Source organism: Rhinopithecus roxellana, chromosome 15, assembly GCF_007565055.1.
Source record: "Rhinopithecus roxellana isolate Shanxi Qingling chromosome 15, ASM756505v1, whole genome shotgun sequence".
Classification (NCBI taxonomy): Eukaryota; Metazoa; Chordata; class Mammalia; order Primates; family Cercopithecidae; genus Rhinopithecus; species Rhinopithecus roxellana.
This window is the reverse complement of record NC_044563.1, coordinates 126,994,483-127,012,270: the sequence shown is the minus strand read 5'-3', so window position 1 is coordinate 127,012,270 and position 17,788 is coordinate 126,994,483. Positions and strand designations below refer to the sequence as shown.

The window sequence follows — 17,788 nt, the reverse complement described above, 5'->3', positions numbered from 1 at the left end:
AAGTAAATGAAAATACCTCTTAGTCTTCAGGAATATTGCCTCACTAAGCCTTTTCTTTTTTCCTTCTTTGTGTAGGTTTTTCGGTAACCAGATCCTCTTTGACAATATAAGCATGGATTAAAACTAACTCTGTAGCAATCCTAGGATTATTGGCTCAGGAGAATAAATCTTGGGTTGACTATGAGATGATTTCACTTAAGTCTCATTTTTGAAGAAAGCAGCTATGGGAGAGGCAGTTCTGAGCATGGTTTATTGTTTATTCCTGGTTGCCCAAGAGCAATTCGTATGAGTGTCACAGTCCGTATGCATATGGCACGAGTGATTGTTTCTGAGAAGTGTGGTGGGTTGTTGACAGTCGTGAATATACCTGAAAACTGGCTGTGGTTCTGGGCCAAGCCCTCATCCCTGGTCAATAGAGCAAAACTTGAGGAAAGCAAGAGTCATAGTCATTGAAAGACTCATCTGCTTATGTGTGTTTATAGTGCCACCCAAGTCTGAGGTTAGCTTATCCCCGGAGATTAGTATAAAACTAGAGAATTTGTGAACATGCTCTGTGTCTGACCATGATATAATCTTTCTTCTTTCTTTCCTCAAAAATTTATCCCGCTTCTGGATGTGGGTTGTTTATCATACCCCCATCATAAATGCTTCCTCAGAGGGTATGAGGTAAGAGCTGAGATTAATATGCCACCTTTCCCTTACTTCTGTCTTTTGTTTTCAGCAACAGCTGCAGGCCTATGTGGCCTGGGTGAATTCACAACTGAAGAAGAGGCCAGCAGTGAAGCCTGTGCAGGACCTGCGACAGGATCTCCGGGATGGGGTGATCCTGGCATATCTCATCGAGATTGTTGGTCAGTTGGCCCTGGACTCTGATACTAGAATACATAGACCAGAACCTGGCCTTCTGTATCCTCTGTATGCCCTTTAGAACAGGTTTTTTCTTAGAATATATGTCAGTGGAGGTAGAGAAGACTTAAAATACTTGCCCAAGGTTAATTCATTTATTTATTAGTCAATAAACATTGTGTCCCAGGCACTGAATTATGTTTTGGGAATATGAGGATGAGAATAGTCTATGCTCTCAAGAGTCTACCAAACTAGTTGGAAAGGCTAGAAAGTGAAGTCAATTCCATTAATGTACTTAGTACTCCAGAGTGGGGTAAGCACAGATGGGAGCACATAGGAGGTACACCCAGTCTTAGGGGTTCAGGGATTGGCTTGCCAGAATTGATGTCTCAACTGAGGCCTACCAGAAGAATTGGTATCTAAACCAAGGCCAGAGAAGGAAGTAGTAGCCAGGCAAAAGGAGGATGTTACTGGCAAAGGACCCTTTTACCATAATGCTTTATAAAAGGTTTTTTTCGTCTTGAACCCTGGGGTTGTTGCCATCATTCTTACTAGATGGTACCATAACCTTACTTCCATAGCATTTTTCCATATTTCTGTTATTATTTCTCTCATTGAATAGTAATTATGTGGTAATCATTTGATTACCTATCCTGCGTGATCTGAGCGCTTTAAGAGCAGGCGTAGTATAATGTTTTTCTATTTTATACAAGCTGTAGCCAAATGCACATAATAGGTTCTCAACCATTTATTGTTACATTAGTTAGCTGACTTTGCTTGAGTTATTGAGGCATATAGGACCTGCAAGTGGTACGGAAGAAGCCAGGTTTGCAATAAGCAGCCATCCATGAATACCTCATTGGGACAGTTTATGAATTCATCAGAGTATTCATATGTAATGATGACAATAATGGCAACGGTAATAGCAAATGCTAGGATTGAACACTTTCTATCTTGTTTAATTTCATTTAATCATCACATCTTTGGGAAACATAATATTATCCCCACTTTCAGGAAACAAGCTTAAAGAGAAGATTTATAAAAATAAATAGTACTTAGTATGAGTCAAACAAAATAGCTTAGCATGCTATTTTGATTTATGATAGGTGTATAATATGACTACTACTATTTTATTCATTTTATGAGGCTTGGAGAGGCTAAGCAACTTTACAAAGTCACATAATTGTAAGTGCCAAAGTAGAGGTGCAAACCTAGATCTACTTTAATTCCAAAGCCTGTTTTAAACATTTAATGTTCCATTTATTTGAATAGGTTATATGGACTAGTAGGAAATCCAGATGTACAAAAGGATGTAAGATCAAACTTCCTTTTTCCACTTATGTCCCCCCACCAGCTACCCATTTTTCCTTCTAGAGGCAACTAGTGTTAGTAGTTTCTTGCATTTCTTCCCAGAGAACTTCCCATTCTATGTCTATACAAGTAATATGAATATGTATTCTTCTTTTCCCAAAACCTAGGTTCTTTTTTTCCCCATCCCCTCTCCCGCAAAACTCAGGGATTTTTTTTTTTCTTTTTTTCTTTTTTTTTTCGAGACGGGAGTCTCACTCTGTCGCCAGGCTGGAGTGCAGTGGCGCAATCTCGGCTCACTGAAGCCTCCACCTCCTGGGTTCAAGCAATTCTTCCGCTTCAGCCCTCCCAAGTAACTGGGACTACAGGCATGTGTCGCCACGCCAAGCTAATTTTTGTATTTTTTAGTAGAGATGGGGTTCATCATGTTGGCCAGGATTGTCTCTATCTCTTGACCTTGTGATATGCCTGCCTCGGCCTCCCACAGTGCTGGGATTACAGGCGTGAGCCACCATGCCCAGCCAAAACCAGGTTCTTAAACACAACTTTCTACTGTGACTTTGCTAGATAGAAAAACTCCTCACAACATTTTGCCTTTACTCACTGAATCCACTTCCTTATTTCCTATGCTTTCTTTAACCTGTCCTTATCAGGCTTTTGATCCCACTCCACTGAAACCACCTTCCTCAAGGTCATATCAAATCCAGTGGCCAATCCTTCACCTTATCAAATCCAGTGACTAGGCCTCAAACATCATTTTATTTAACATAGCAATACTTGACATAGTTGATAACACTCTTCTCTTCAAAGACTTTTCTTTATTTGGCTTCCAGAATCCTGTTAACTTCTAGTTTTCTTCCTTCCTCATGGGCTCTTTCCTTTGTTTTTTGGCTTTTCATTTCCTTCCTGACCTGTAATGCTGGAATGCTGCAGGTTCAGCCCTCTATATATTCTCTACTCCTAAGTGATTTCTTCCCAAATTTGTATCTTTAGCCTTGAATTTTTCCTTGAGTTCTAGACATGAATATCCAATATCTCTACTTGGATGTGTAACATGCAACTCAAATTTCACACATCCTAATCAGAAATTTGGATGTCCTTCCCCCTACCAATCCCTTTATTCTTCAAATTTCTTCATCTGAGTAACACACCACATTATCATTTGCCTAGGTGTTAAAGCAGAACACTTAGAAGGTATCCTTAATTGTCCTTTTTCTCATATATTATATCGAATCCTTCAAACGTGTTGTCCGCTTTGTATTCACAGTATACCTGATACCTAACTTCTCATCAGTCAGCCAAGACTTCCACTCTAGCCCAAACCTTCAAGTCCTGCCTTGACTATTTTCATCATCCTTCTGACTGATCTCGCTGTTTCCTCTCTACATTGTCTATTTGCATGCAGAGTCCATTTTATTTATTTATTTATTATTTTTGTAGAGACGGGGTTTTCGCCATCTTGCCCAGACTAGTCTTGAACTCCTGGGCTCAGGCAGTTCTTCTGCCTTGGCTTCCCAAAGTGCTAGGATTATGGGCATAAGCCATGGCAACCCTGCCAGTCAACTTTTAAAAACATAAACCAGATTATGTCACTCCCTTGTCTCAGACTCTCCATTGGCTGCTCATTACACTTAGGATAAAATTCAGGCCCTTTGCTCTGGTCCAGAAAGCCCTGCATGGGCCAGGCGCGGTGGCTCACGCCTATAATCCCAGCGCTTTGGGAGGCTGAGGTGGGCGGATCATGAGGTCAGGAGATCGAGACCATCCTGGTGAACACGGTGAAACCCCGTCTCTAATAAAAATACAAAAAATTAGCCGGGCGAGGTAGCGGGCACCTATAGACCCAGCTCCTCGGGAGACCCAGCTACTGGGTGTCTGAGGCAAGAGAATGGGGTGAACCTGGGAGGTGGAGGTTGCAGTGAGCCGAGATCACGCCACTGCACTCCAGTCTGGGCAGCAGAGCAAGACTCCGTCTCAAAAAAAAAAAAAAAAAAAAAGAAAGCCCCTCATTCCCTGGCCTTGCTTGTCTGTCTAGCCTTTCCTGGGACTTGACTCCTTGCTCACTCCCCCAGCCACACTACCCTTGCTGTTCTTCAGGTAAGCGGAGCTTGGGGTTTGTCCCTGTGGTTCCTCAGTCTGGAATGCTGCCTCCTCAAATCTTAACATGCTTTACTTTATTCAGGCTGCTGCCAAATGTATGATCAGAGAGACCATGATCATTGTACTTTATTTTTCCTCAAGCACGTATCGCTACTATGAAATTATATTAAACACTTACTTGTTAACTTGATTGTTGTCAGCCACTCCTGCAAATATAAATTCTGTGAAGGGAGGGACTTTATTCTTCTTGTTCTCTCCTGTTTCTTTGGTGCTCAGAATAGTGAGTACTTGCCATTCAGTAGATGCTCAGTGAATATTTGCTGACTGAATAAATGTACACACAGTAACTTCACAGACCCCTAAGTATAAATTTGAAAGCCTTCCAAAAGGCTTTCATTTTCCTATTTCCCATCTAAATGACAAACACCAGGACTTAACTCATTTATATATTTATGTATAATGTTGGTGTTCACATCAAATCTTCCCTTCCTCTGTGTCTAGCTGCTATGAAACTTTGATAGTGTTCCTCCCTATAACTTCATATATTTTGTCTCTCCTAACAGCAGGAGAAAAGCTGAGTGGGGTACAGCTGAGTCCCAGTAACCAACAGGAGATGAAGAATAATGTGGAGAAAGTGCTACAGTTTGTGGCCTCTAAAAAGATTCGTATGCACCAGACTTCGGCTAAAGGTCAGTGCCTCATCACGTCCTTGGTGCATGAGTATACTCAATGTTAACCAGTGAGTGCTAGCCTCAGGAAAATCCTTGGTTGTGACCTGTGGGGAGATAGAAAGTCTCCATTCATTTTATTTTATTTTTATTTTATATTTCATGATTATTATTTTTTGAGATGGAGTTACTCTTCTTGCCCAGGCTGGAGTGCAATGGCACAATCTTGGTTCACTGCAACCTCTGCCTCCCTGGTTCAAGTGATTCTCCTGCCTCAGACACCCAAGTAGCTGGGATTACAGGCATGTGCCACCATGCCTGGCTAATTTTGTATTTTTATTAGAGATAGGGTCTCACCGTGTTGGTTAAGCTGGTCTCGAACTCCTGACCTCAGGTGATCCACCCGCCTCTCCTTGGCCTCCCAAAGTGCTGGGATTACAGGCGTGAGCCATTGTGCCCAGACATTCGTTTTAATTGAATTCAGATTTGCTTGAGTGTATGTAGGAAAATTAGTGGTTAGAGAAGAAATTATGGTCAGGCATGGTGGCTCATACCTGTAATCCCAGCACTGGGAGGCCAAGGCGGGAGGATCACTTGAGCCCAGGAGTTTGAGACCATCCTGGGCAACATAGTGAGGCTCTGTCTCTATTTTTTAAAAAAGAGAGAAGAAATTACAATATTGGGATATTAACTTTAGGATTTCCCATTTAAGTTATCAAAATGAAGAGATTACTTTTTTAAGTTCCTTGGGTTTCATGACAAAATATTATTTAAGATACTCATAACCTACATTTTTTTCCGTCCAGTTTTTTAGAAGGGAAACATTTTATAGCCCTTTTTTGGATACCATGGAACATTCTAGGCAGGATGAAAGCAGCTCAGTGACCTCTGCATCTGCCCTCTTCTATAGTGGCTTGGCCCAGATGGGTTTGCCGGGCTATTTTGAGCCCAGGCTTCAAGGAAGGAACAACGTAGGTGTTCTTACAGAGCATAGGCTCCCTAGTTCTCTTGCTGTTTCTCGAGAACTGACTATAGGTCTGGTTTTGTTTCAACATCAGTTCCTGGGTCTGATTGTCTTTGGGTCTCACGACAATAGGGGCAGAACGGTTCATGTTGGATTATTAGTGTTCTCTGTGTTTAGATCATTTAGATGGGGCCAATACTGATCAGTGAGAGCACCTTGTAGGAGGTATCAAAGAATCCTTCACCACTCCTTCTCAACATAGTACTGGCAGTCCTAGCCAGAGCAATCAGGCAAGAGAAAGAAATAAAAGGCATCCAAATAGGAGAAGAAAAAGTCAAACTATCTCTCTTCACTGATGATATGATTCTATACCTAGAAAACCCAAAAGGCTCTTAGAACTGATAAACGACTTAAGTTCCAGGATGTAAAATCAGTGCGCAAAATCAGTAGCATTTATTTTATTTTTTTTTGAGATGGAGCTTTGCTTTGTTGCCCAGACTGGAGTTCAGTGTCGTGATCTCACGTCACTGCAGCCTCCGCCTCCTGGGTTCAGGTGATTCTCCTGCCTCAGCCTCCCAAGTAGCTGGGACTACAGGCATGTACCACCATGCTGGCTTATTTTTGTATTTTTATAGAGACGGGGTTTCATCATGTTGGCCACCGTGGTCTCAAATTCCTGATCTCCACCTGCTTCAGCCTCCCAGAGTACTGGAATTATAGGCATGAGCCACCGTGCCTGGCCAAATCAGTAGCATTTTTATACACTAATAACATTCTAGCTGAGAGACAAATTATGAACACAATCCCACTTACAATGACTACACACAAAAAAGAAATATCTAGGACTACATCTAACCAAAGAGGTGAAAGAAATTCAAAATACAAAAATTAGCCGGGCGTGGTGGTATGTGCCTATAGTCCCAGCTACTCAGGAGGCTGAGACAGCAGAATAGCTTGAACCCGGGAGGCCGAGGTTCCAGTGAGCTGAGATCACGCGACTGCACTCCAGCTTGGGCGACACAGAGGGAAACTCTATCTCAAAAAAGAAAAAAAGAACAAAGCTACAAAGCTAGGGTATCACATTACCTGACTTCAAACTATACTACAAGACTATGGTAACCAAAACAATATGGTACTGATATAAAACAGACATGTAGACCAATGGAACAGACTAGAGAACCCAGAAATAAAGTTCCACACCTACAACCATGTGATCTTTGACAAACTCAACAAAAATAAGCAATGAGGACAAGAATCTCTATTCAATAAATGGTACTGGGATAACTGGCCAGCCATATGCAGAAGAATGAAACTAGATCCCTATCACCATATACAAAAATTAACTCAGGATGGAATAAAGACTTAAATGTAAGACCTTGAACTGTAAAAATCCTAGAAGAAAACCTAGGAAATAACCCTTCTTGATATTGGCATTGGCAAAGAATTTATGACTAAGTCCTCAAAGCAATTGCAACATAAACATTGACAGTTGGGATCTAATTAAACTAAAGAGCCTCTACATAGCAAGATAAACTATCAAGGGAGTAAGCAGATAGCCTATAGAATGGGAGGAAATATTCACAAACTATGAATCTGACAAAAGTCTAATATGTAGAATCTATAGGGAACTTAAATCAATAAGCAAAAACAAATAACCCTATTAAAAAGTGGGCAAAGGGCATATACAGCATACTTCTCAAAAGAAGATGTACAAGTGGCCAGCAAACATGAAGAAAAGCTCATCAGCACTAATCAGATAAATGCAAATCAAAACCACAATGAGATACTATCTCACACCAGTCAGGATGGCTTTTGTTAAAAAGTCAAAAAATGACAGATGTTGGAGAGGCTGTGGAGAAAAGGGGACACATATATTGTTGGTGGGAATGTGACTTTGTCCAGGCACTGTGGAAAGTAGTTTGGAGATTTCTCCAAGAACTACAGCAATCCCATTACTAGGTATATACACAAAGGAAAATAAATCACTCTACCAAAAGGACACATGCACCTGTAGGTTCATTGCAGCACCATTCACAATAGCAAAAACATGGAATCAACTCCGGTGCCCATCAGCAGTGGAGTGGATAAAGAAAATGTGGTGTATATATACCACAGGATACTATGCAGCCATAAAAAAATAAAATCATGTCCTTTGCTGCAACATGGATGCAGCTGGAGGCCATTATCCTAAGCAAACTAATGCAGAACCAGCAAACCAAACACCGTATGTTCTTACTTACAATTGGGAACTAAGCATTGGGTGCACATTGGGACAAAAGATGAGAACAGTAGAAACTGGGGACTACTAGAGGAGGGAGAGAGGGAGGGGGAAGGGCTGCAAACTACCTGTTGGGTACTGTGCTCACTATCTGGATGATGAGTTCAGTCGTACCCTAGACCTCAGCATCACACAATATACCTTTGTAACAAAGCTGCATGTGTACCACCTGCTTCTAAAACAAAAGGTGAAAAAGAAAAAACACAAATAATCCTTTTCCAAGACTTGTATATTTAAAGGATACAAAGCTAAAAAATAAAATAAAATTTTACCCATTTCCTTACATTGACTTTCACCAGACTTACCACACTGTTTTCTGCCTACATTCCTCTTTTATTTCTAGGGCAAAATTTAGAGTTCATGATACCTCTGATCTGGTTCCCATGTGGAGTGGGCTTGGGGATCTGGCCCATTAAAGTCAGCTATTTTGAGGGAACACTGCCATTTAGGACATCATTGTCATTTACCTGAAGAAGTGTAAACAGTCTGAGTTAGTCCTGCGGCATTGATTATTGTCCCCTTCTCATCTGCTCTCCACACTGCAGTCAGAATGATCTTTCTAAGAGTACATATACTCATGCCACTCCTCTGTATCTGAGGACCCTTAGGATAAAATCCAGAGTCCGCTGGACGCGGTGGCTCAAGCCTGTAATCCCCAGCACTTTGGGAGGCCGAGGCGGGCGGATCACGAGGTCAGGAGATCGAGACCATCCTGGCTAACACAGTGAAACCCCGTCTCTACTAAAAAATACAAAAAACTAGCCGGGCGAGGTGGCAGGCGCCTGTAGTCCCAGCTACTCGGGAGGCTGAGGCAGGAGAATGGTGTAAACCCGGGAGGCGGAGCTTGCAGTGAGCTGAGATCTGGCCACTGCACTCCAGCCTGGGCGGCAGAGCGAGACTCTGTCTCAAAAAAAAAAAAAAAATCCAGAGTCCTTCCTGTGGCCTCCCATGCCCTGTGTGATCCCCCTTCTGATTCACCCCCCGATTCACCCCCCTGCTGCCTCACCTTTCCCTGTGTCCCCCCGCATTCTGGGCTCTGGCTATGCTGAACTTCTTTCACTTCCTCCACCACAGTGCTGTGTCACAGAAATAGAATGTAAGTCACATAGGTAACTTAAGAGCTTCTGATAGCAGGCGGGGCGCAGTGGCTCACACCTATAATCCCAGCACTTTGGAAGGCTAGGCCTCCCTGATCACATTCCTGATCACTTGAGGTCAGGAGTTCGAGACCAGCGTGGCCAACATGGTGAAACCCCCATCTGTACTAAAATACAAACATTAGCTGGGCGTGGTGGTGGGCTTCTGTAATCCCAGCTACTTGGGAGGCTGAGGCAGGAGAATTGCTTGAACCTAGCAGGCAGAGGTTGCAGTGAGCCAAGATAGTACCATTGCATTCCAGCCTGGGTGAGAAAGTGAGACTCTGTCTCAAAAAAAAAAAAGTTTCTAATAGCCACACTATAAAAAAGGAAACAGGTGGGCCGGGCGCTGTGGCTCACGCCTGTAATCCCAGCACTTTGGGGGCCGAGGCAGGCGGATCACCTGAGGTCAGGAGTTCAAGACCAGCCTGGCCAACATGGTGAAACCCCGTCTCTACTAAAAATATAACCGATTAGCCGGGCGTGGTGGCAGGTGCCTATAGTCCCAGCTACTCAGGAGGGTGAGGCAGGAGAATCGCTTGAACCCGGGAGGTGGAGGTTGCAGTGAGCAAAGATAGCTACAGGTGGCTAATGGTTCCCATACTGGATGGCATAGCTCTAACATATCGCGCTGTCTCCCACTTCAAGACCTTCACACCTGCTGTTCCCTCTTCCTGGAATACTCTTTGTCTTTCTCTTATCTAACTAAAGTGCTACTCTTCATCAATCAAGTCTCAGTTTAGAACCCACTTCCTCTAGGAATCCTTCTCTGAGCCGTCTAGATAAGATATCTCTACTCGGACCTCCCAAAGATTCCTGTACTTCTCTTATCAAAACACGTGACCTTACTTTATTGTCATTGCTGTTATATATTCTGTCTCCTTTGTTGCCCAGAGCTTTGTTAGGACTGAGACCCTGACTGCCTTGCTTACCTGTATCACTAGCAATACATATTAAATGCATAAGTCCTCAGCTTTTGCCTCCCTCTTAGGACCTCTTGGTCTGTTTTGTCCTTCAGATATTGTGGACGGAAACCTGAAGTCTATCATGAGGCTGGTCCTTGCCTTGGCAGCTCATTTCAAACCTGGCTCTAGCAGGACGGTGAACCAAGGACGGGACTCCAGAGCCCCTTTACAAAATCACCGACCACATTGTGCCACTGCTGTTGCCCAGGGAGCAGCTGCTGCTCTGGCCGATGTGTGTCATGACATGTCCCGATCAGGACGGGATGTCTTTCGATACAGACAGAGGTAATGATAGAAATCTGGGGATGGGAACTGATCCCTCTCTCTGATATTTCTTCTGTTAGATGATACAGTGCAGTAGATAGAAATGTCACCCAAACAGCCCCAGATTGCAGAAAAGAACATGGAGTGGGGAGGTAGGGGAGGGCACTCTCAAAAGAAAAAAGCCTTTTCTTCTGAGATGTTTATTTTTATTTTGCATTTAGCAGAAAGTAAAGGAATCGTGTGTATAAGTTTTTGCTCTGGTGCCCAAAATTTAAATATACACCTTTGGCACAGTGCGTTTTCTTCACTGGGAGGTCTGTGGGAGCAGTGTTCCAGTTCATCTAGGGGAAGCTCTACCCTGGAATGTACCCAAAGGTCAGGTTGTCCTGGGGAGTCATGGCAGGAAATGCTTTGCCGGTTGTTGTGCATCTGCTAAGAGAGAGCAGGACCCTGAGGTGTTGCAGAGATTGGTGAATCACTTTTGTGTCTGCCTTCCCTGCTAGGTACCAAGTGTCTCTTGAGGCAGGGGGTTTGTCTTACTCATCTATTATACTGCTCGCAGAGTGGCAGTCTATCTGTACTCCTTGAGTTGATCAGATCTGAAGGACTGACACCCTCCCTTTGCTGGTGTCCTTTGACTTTAGGAACAGCAGCATGGATGAGGAAATTGAGAATCCATACTGGAGCGTGCGGGCCCTAGTGCAGCAGTATGAAGGGCAACAAAGGTCCCCGTCTGAGTCCAGCTGCTCCAGGTAACTGTGGCCTCTGAAACCTGAATTCTGGGGGATTCTTGGAGTTCTTGGCTTCAAGTAACAATACAACAAGCAAAAAGGCATCTAAGCCCTTTTTCTCCCCTCAGTTTATGTTTGGCTTTAAAGGGATACCCCTTAGCAGTGCTTTGTGGGTTTGTGCTGGCAGGAGGGTAGGAAGGTAGGGTCGGGTGCTGCTATATTTCCCACAAATGGAATCTGTGCAGTCCCAGTGCCAGTGCTTAACTGTGACCACATGGGGGCATGGCTGGAACCTGTCAGGGCCCAGTCCAGTGGTTCTGACATTTGCATATCAGGTGCCAGTGTTTATGATAGCCAGTTCCATTGTGCTGTCCTTGAGCCTAAGTGTAACTCTTAAGGTATGGCCTGAAAAGTCTGTGTAAAGCTCATAGAAATTGAGCAGAGTTGTCTGAGAGCATTAGAATGTTTCCAGCTTTCCTCTACAGGAACTGTGGCTGATTAGTATGCATTTGAGCAAGCTAATGATGTTTGCGACTCTAGCTAAAAGTTGTCTGTATTCCTTAGAGCCAAGTACAGAGACCAAAACAGGATACAGTGCCCTAATAAGAACCTTATCAGTGGCAGAAAAAGATTACTTTCCTGGCTTATGTAAATCATGCTCCTATAAACACTCCCCAGATCATGTTTTCACTAACTTCATTTTGTTGCTGAATCATAATTTATGCTCTAATGACCTTTTCTTTCCTATCCCAGCCCTGTGTAATCTGCTTTATTTAGGGCTAATTGTTATTTGTATTGTATGTATGTTATGTGTCTTTGTTTTCTTCCTCCTCTTTTTTTCTCATAAAATTCCATCCTATTTTGATGCACCATTTCCTAATTTATTGAGGTCATATGGAACTCTTTCTAGTATTTTAATATACTGCTAACTTTTTACCTTTTACATTTAATTGATGGGCTCTTTTTTATTTATAAAATTCACCTAACATAAAATTAACCATTAAACATTATAAAGTGTACAATTCAGTGGCACTTAGTAGCTTCATAATGTGGTGCGACTATCACCTCTGTCCACTCAGAAGACATCTTCATCACCCCAAAAGGAAGCCCCGTGCCCATTAAGCAGCAGGTGTGCTTTTAATGAGAATCTAAATCATTTCTTCCTTGCTTGCTGCTTAGGTTATCACCTGGAGCAGAATTACAGGATGTTTTTGTTGTATGATGAGATCTATTGCCTCCTGCACGTCAGCAGGCCTTTCACTCTTCTAAGCCTGATAGTGCCTGCTAGAGTTGGGGGATAGGAGGAAGAGTGGATTTCTTCCTGAGAACACCTGCTTTCTCCTCCAAGGCAGGAGGACTGAGGGGAGGGCTGTGAGACTGTGAGACTGTGTGAATGAGTGGCCCACTGGCTATCAGGCTGCAGTGAGCTAATGGTGACAGTTTTCTAGGAGAGGGGCCAGAGGAGAATTGTTTGCTTTACCCTGTTTTTCATTATTCGATTTTGACATTTTCTTCTAATGCTGACCCCTCATCCAGCTCTTTGGCATGCTGGGTTAGTAGCTGCCTTTTCCTCAGTGAGCCCCCAGGGAAGGAGAGGGCTTCTTGTGGCTATCTGGAACCCAGCAGGTTCCTGCACATTCTGAGCCCTCGCCTCCCAGGGAGCCCACTTAGTGGCTCTGTGACCCATGAAGAGCTCAGGAGCCCCCAGATGTGTGGCTTGCTCAGGACGGGAGTGGCTCAGAAGGAAGGATAGCCCCTGGGTGTCTCATCCCCTGCCACTGCTCCTCCGGAGACGCCCTGGGGAAGCCCTGCCAGCCTGTTGCTCCGAAAACCGAAAACCGCATACCATCCTCTCACTGTAGCCAAGCAAAATGATCCTTACTTGGTTAAAAAGAACACACCAAACGCCAGAGGGGAAGGTGGGAGGGGATGGGTGCTCAGCGAATTTTCCTGGGGAGTGTCGGAGTCTCCACCCCCAGGAGCGGCCAGAGCCCCACGCGGGTCTGACCTGTCCGACCGACCCCTGGCTGGTCCACGAAGGGAGGACTCAAGAGTGGAGAAGGCAAGGTTTTCGGTGCGGGGCAGACCACCAGAGCCCTCCTCTTGATTCTGCCAATACGGTGCTGTTCCCCTGCCTATCCTGAGCCTCCCAGTCTCCCCTCCTTGCATCCCCCAATCCCTCGTCGACGCCCCCACCCCCACCCCCACCCCGCCCAGCCCCGCCCCTGGCCGGCACCCTCAACGTCCGCCCAGAGCGGTCTGTTGGCCAGTGGAACTGGCTTGGGTGGGAGCCCGGCTGCCTCGCCGCTTGTGACAGCCCGGAGAGGGAGCCGAGGGAGGGGCGGGAAGGGATCCGGAAGGTGGCGCGGAGCGGGATCGCCGCTGGGGACTCGAGGCGCAGCCTGCGCTGCCGAGAGCCTCCCTCCCAGTGGGAGATGGGTTGAGATGCCCCCACCAGGGGGGATGCCCGGCGCCGAGCGTCCGCGGAGGCCAAGATGCAGCGGCCAGGGGCCGGCAGCCTGCGAGTGGAGGCAGCTTCCGCCGGGGCCGGGCTGCGGCACAGTCTGAGCTGCCGGGACGGCGCGCTTCAGAGCCTGGAGCATCCCCGTCGCTGGGGCCGAGACGCCGCCGCCACCGTTCCCACTTTCTCCCGCGAGCCGGGCCAGTAGCTCTGCTAGCTGGCCTTCCCGTGGAGGCGTTTTCCAGCCCCAGCGCGGGGAGACATGCCTGGATTTGGGAGCGATGTGACTCTGAGCCCTCCACTTCACCTGGGGACGCAGGCTTGCTGAAGCCTGAGGCAGGAGGGGGACCATGGGAGGGACGCAAGTCAAATGGTGAGCTGAAGCCACTCTGGCTTTGGAAGTGGGTGGCCAGGGTGGGAGCAGGGGCAGGGCTGGAGGATGCTGTTGGCCAGAGACAGGCGGGGTGGTGGGAGCACTATGTTGGGAGGATCGACTGCTGACTAGGGGTTATCACTATAAAATACGGTGGGTGGGCTTAGGAAGTGGAGCCAGCATGGGGGCAGGAGGAGTAGCCGTAGCCCCTGCCAGGGTCTTTGGTGGGGGAGGGCACTTCTTGAGGATATAGAACTCTTCCTTATTGGCTATTATCCGTTTAAAAAAATTAATTTGAGTAGGATTTGGAAGTATCTTTGCTGCAGGATTGCTTGTCTGATAAATTGAGATAGAAGAGCTATTAGACCTGTGGGAATTAAGAAATATATCAGCCCAGACCTATCAGTCATTCTCTGACCTCAGAGAGGATTATGATGCTAAATAGGGGATTATTTGTTTATAAAATAGAACTTTTAAGCTAATCAGGGAGGAGCCTGTCATATACATAATTAATTAGCATTAAAATATTTTCTCTGACCTGGGGCAGAGGATTTAATGCATATTCCTTGTCCATGAGGTACTTTTTAGGGAGGCAGCAAGGTGCCTTCTCTGACATGTGCCTCGGGAGTTTCCTGCCTGAGGTCCTTTATCTCTCCACTTGGCCATGGAGTTTCATGGTCTCACCTCTCGGTGGCCTCACATTGGCAGCCTCAGTTCAAGAAAGAGAAATGTTGTTTTCCTTTGGCTGCTCTGCCACTCCCCCAGCGGGGTTGGATATCCAGACATCCGCCTCCTTCTGCCCTTATATGGGAGATAACTCTCTTAGGAGGGAGAAGGAGCTGAGCATGCGTCTGTGCTTTTAGGAAAGCAGTTTTCTAGCATCCTAGGTTCACACTGCACCCTCCTCCCCGACTTTGTCTCACATGTGCTGTGGTCCAGCAAAGGCGGAGGGTGGAACATGTCATCCATAGCACCTTGTCAGATGAGAAAGTGTTGCTTTCTTGTTTCTCAAAGATGAGCAGCTCTTGCAGTCCGCTTTCTATGCTTGGATCCCCATTTCTCTAAGAAGGTAAATGCTGAGGCCTGAGCAGGCACAAATCTATTCTCCTTGTGAATGACATAGTACCCTTGGATGAGAGCTTTTCAAGCAGCGAATTCATGTTGGCCTGGAAGTCAAGATTGCCTAAGTGGTGAAAGATGAATAAGAAAGTTCCAGAAAGCAATTGCTATTTCAGAATATCACTTCTTGCCACTCCCTACCCCTTCCGCCTGTTTGGGTTATAGATCTATAGATATGGTTAAGCAACTTTCTTTAATTTGGCATTTCAATTTAAAAGCTTTAAAATGTTTTCTGTAGTTCTAAGAAGGAAGAGAATGTATTTCTAGTTGAGGTCATTCCCACCAAAGCCCTTAAAATATGGGCAATGAGGAGGATGAGACACTAGTCCCATGCTTCCTCACCGCTTTTGACGTGCCTGGCTACCTCCACCATGCCTGGCTCTTGTTTTTACTGGATTCTAGGAAGACAAAATGTTAACTCCTGATGGTGGTTGTGAGGATTCGCCTGGGAGACTTAAGGGGCACATTAAGTGGGTCAGTGAATCCTAGCCACTTTCACTGTTGTCTGGGTGATAGATTTGGAAAGAATTCCTGAGAGGGGGCTGGGCCAGGAGACCCCTCAGCCCCTGAGATTGTTTCATTGCTGATGTTCTCAAGGTGCAGTGCAAAGAGAAATGGCTCGAGACTCGTTTTCCCTGTCACATGGAAGCACCAGCCTCACATTCCCATCTTGTCTTATAGATTTGCGGTTTTTTTGGAGATTTACAATTCCACTTCCCTGAAAATCTGCATAGTTCCTTCCAAGGCCAGTAGTTATATCAGAACTTAAGGGCCAGGTATGGTGGCCCATGCCTGTAATCCCAGTACAGAGATTGAGGAGAGAGGATCACTTGAGCCCAGGAGTTCGAAACCAGCCTGGATAACATGGGGAGACCTTGTCTCTACAAAATAATTTGAAAATTAGCTGGGCATCTTACGCACCTATAGTCCTAGCTGCTCGGGAGGCTGAGACAGATTTGCTCAAGCCCAGGAGCTTGAGACTGCCATGAGTTATGATGGAGCCACTGCACTCCAACCAGGGCAACAGAGTGAGACCCTGTCTGAAAAAAATAAAACAAAACAAAACAAAACCTTAAGAATTGTTGAGAAGATTCTGAGAACAATTTGAAAGTGTTGTGTCAGAAATATAAATAACTCTTTGATAGGAATAAATCAAGTAAACCCTTACTCCACTATCCCTAGCAGGTATTTCCCCTTTTGACATATTATCTTCCCCTTGTCATGCTCTAGCTCAGTTATTGATATATAACTGCTCCTCTGCCCAGCCTGGCAATGTACGTTCTCCAGCAACTTTTCCCCTTGAACCACCCCCACCCTGTACTCTCTTTTGTAATCAGCTCAGAGCTGATCTGCCATGATAACTTGGCTGGTAGTGCCTGTATCTGTGAGCGATCAGTGTATTGGAAATAAATACACTTCTAGCTCCAAAATACCTTCTAGCTCCAAAAGCTACTAGACACAGACTGGCATCAGTCTTTGAATGTGGGCCCAGGGATGGTGATGGCAGAGGTGGTGGGAGGTAAAACAAAACAAAACTTGAATGCTAGATTACCCATCATTTTGGTAAATCTCTTCTCAATGAATTAGCCTTAAAGGCATCCTTGTTGTGGAAAAGACTTTATAGGACTGGGTCATTCCTTTATTCAATATTAATTTGATTCATTCAAAAGGTTAATCATTAAATATTTTATTTTCTGTGGGCCAAGTACTGTGTTAGCCATGGAGGAGTAAGATGAATAAGAACATGTCCCTGTTCTCAGGAATAAATTATGAAAGCTGCTTTCTGAACAACTCTTCATAATAATCATTTTTCTTCCTTTTTCTTCAATCACAGCCTGACTTCAGCCAGTCCAATCCACAGTGCCAAGAGTGAGTCCATTATAACCCAGTCAGAAGAGAAGGCAGATTTTGTGATTATTCCCTCTGAAGGAATAGAGACCAGAACAGGTACTATCTCTACGCCTGCCTGGGTTGGTTCAAGGAACAGCCAGCTTGAAGAATTTAGAGGTCCTGACCACCAGTAAGCTCCCTGGCCTTCCCCATCTCCATAGTGTGTGCAGGGTCAGCACTAGAGGGCTCTAATGACTTTGAGTCAATTAATGTGGTTATCCTCTTCCAGAATGTAATTTCTGATGTCCTAGCTGTCAAAAATCTTGCAGCAGCATAGACAGGCCCTTTCTCAGCTGGCTGCCTATGAATTAGGAAATGACTTTGGGGCAGTCAAAAGCCTTACTCAAGTAAACATTTTTATTATTCCTATCTTACACAAATAATTGCAGGACTTACATAACTCAAATTGGGACCAGAAGTATATTGTATGAGCTGAGGTGTCTGTGAGGACACAGAGAGTAGAGAGCAGGTCTGTATCAGGCTTGGTATGAAGCTACAGAAAGGACCACAAACAGTTCCCTTTGTTTAGACTTACATACTCTATCTCAGTTGCTCTTTTTTTTCTTGCATAGAGAGAGAAACATGTAAGAAGCAAAGTGCAAGACTTAGAATTTTATTTACTCACAAGAGTTGTAATGAAACAGAGGCCCTCAGAAGAAAAACTGTAATGGAATTATTCTGTATT

General features: G+C 44.9%; 1 protein-coding gene across 4 annotated transcripts in view; it reads left to right on the top strand.

Annotated features, from left to right (window-relative positions):
* The first annotated feature begins 725 nt into the window (after positions 1 to 725).
* The window catches only part of LOC104677348 (dixin), a 61,792-nt gene continuing 44,729 nt past the window's right edge, over positions 726 to 17,788 (top strand). For 2 of the 4 annotated variants that reach the window (XM_030918464.1, XM_030918465.1), the window contains exons 1-5: positions 726 to 851; positions 4,818 to 4,943; positions 10,319 to 10,550; positions 11,174 to 11,281; positions 17,048 to 17,160. In XM_030918464.1, coding sequence (XP_030774324.1) covers positions 4,868 to 4,943; positions 10,319 to 10,550; positions 11,174 to 11,281; positions 17,048 to 17,160 — 529 coding nt within the window. In that variant the 5' untranslated portion in view covers positions 726 to 851; positions 4,818 to 4,867. Of the gene's footprint in view, positions 852 to 4,817; positions 4,944 to 10,318; positions 10,551 to 11,173; positions 11,282 to 13,592; positions 14,095 to 17,047; positions 17,161 to 17,788 lie in introns of those variants that run through there. The other 2 variants (XM_030918466.1, XM_010382346.2) reach the window with 2 other exon arrangements.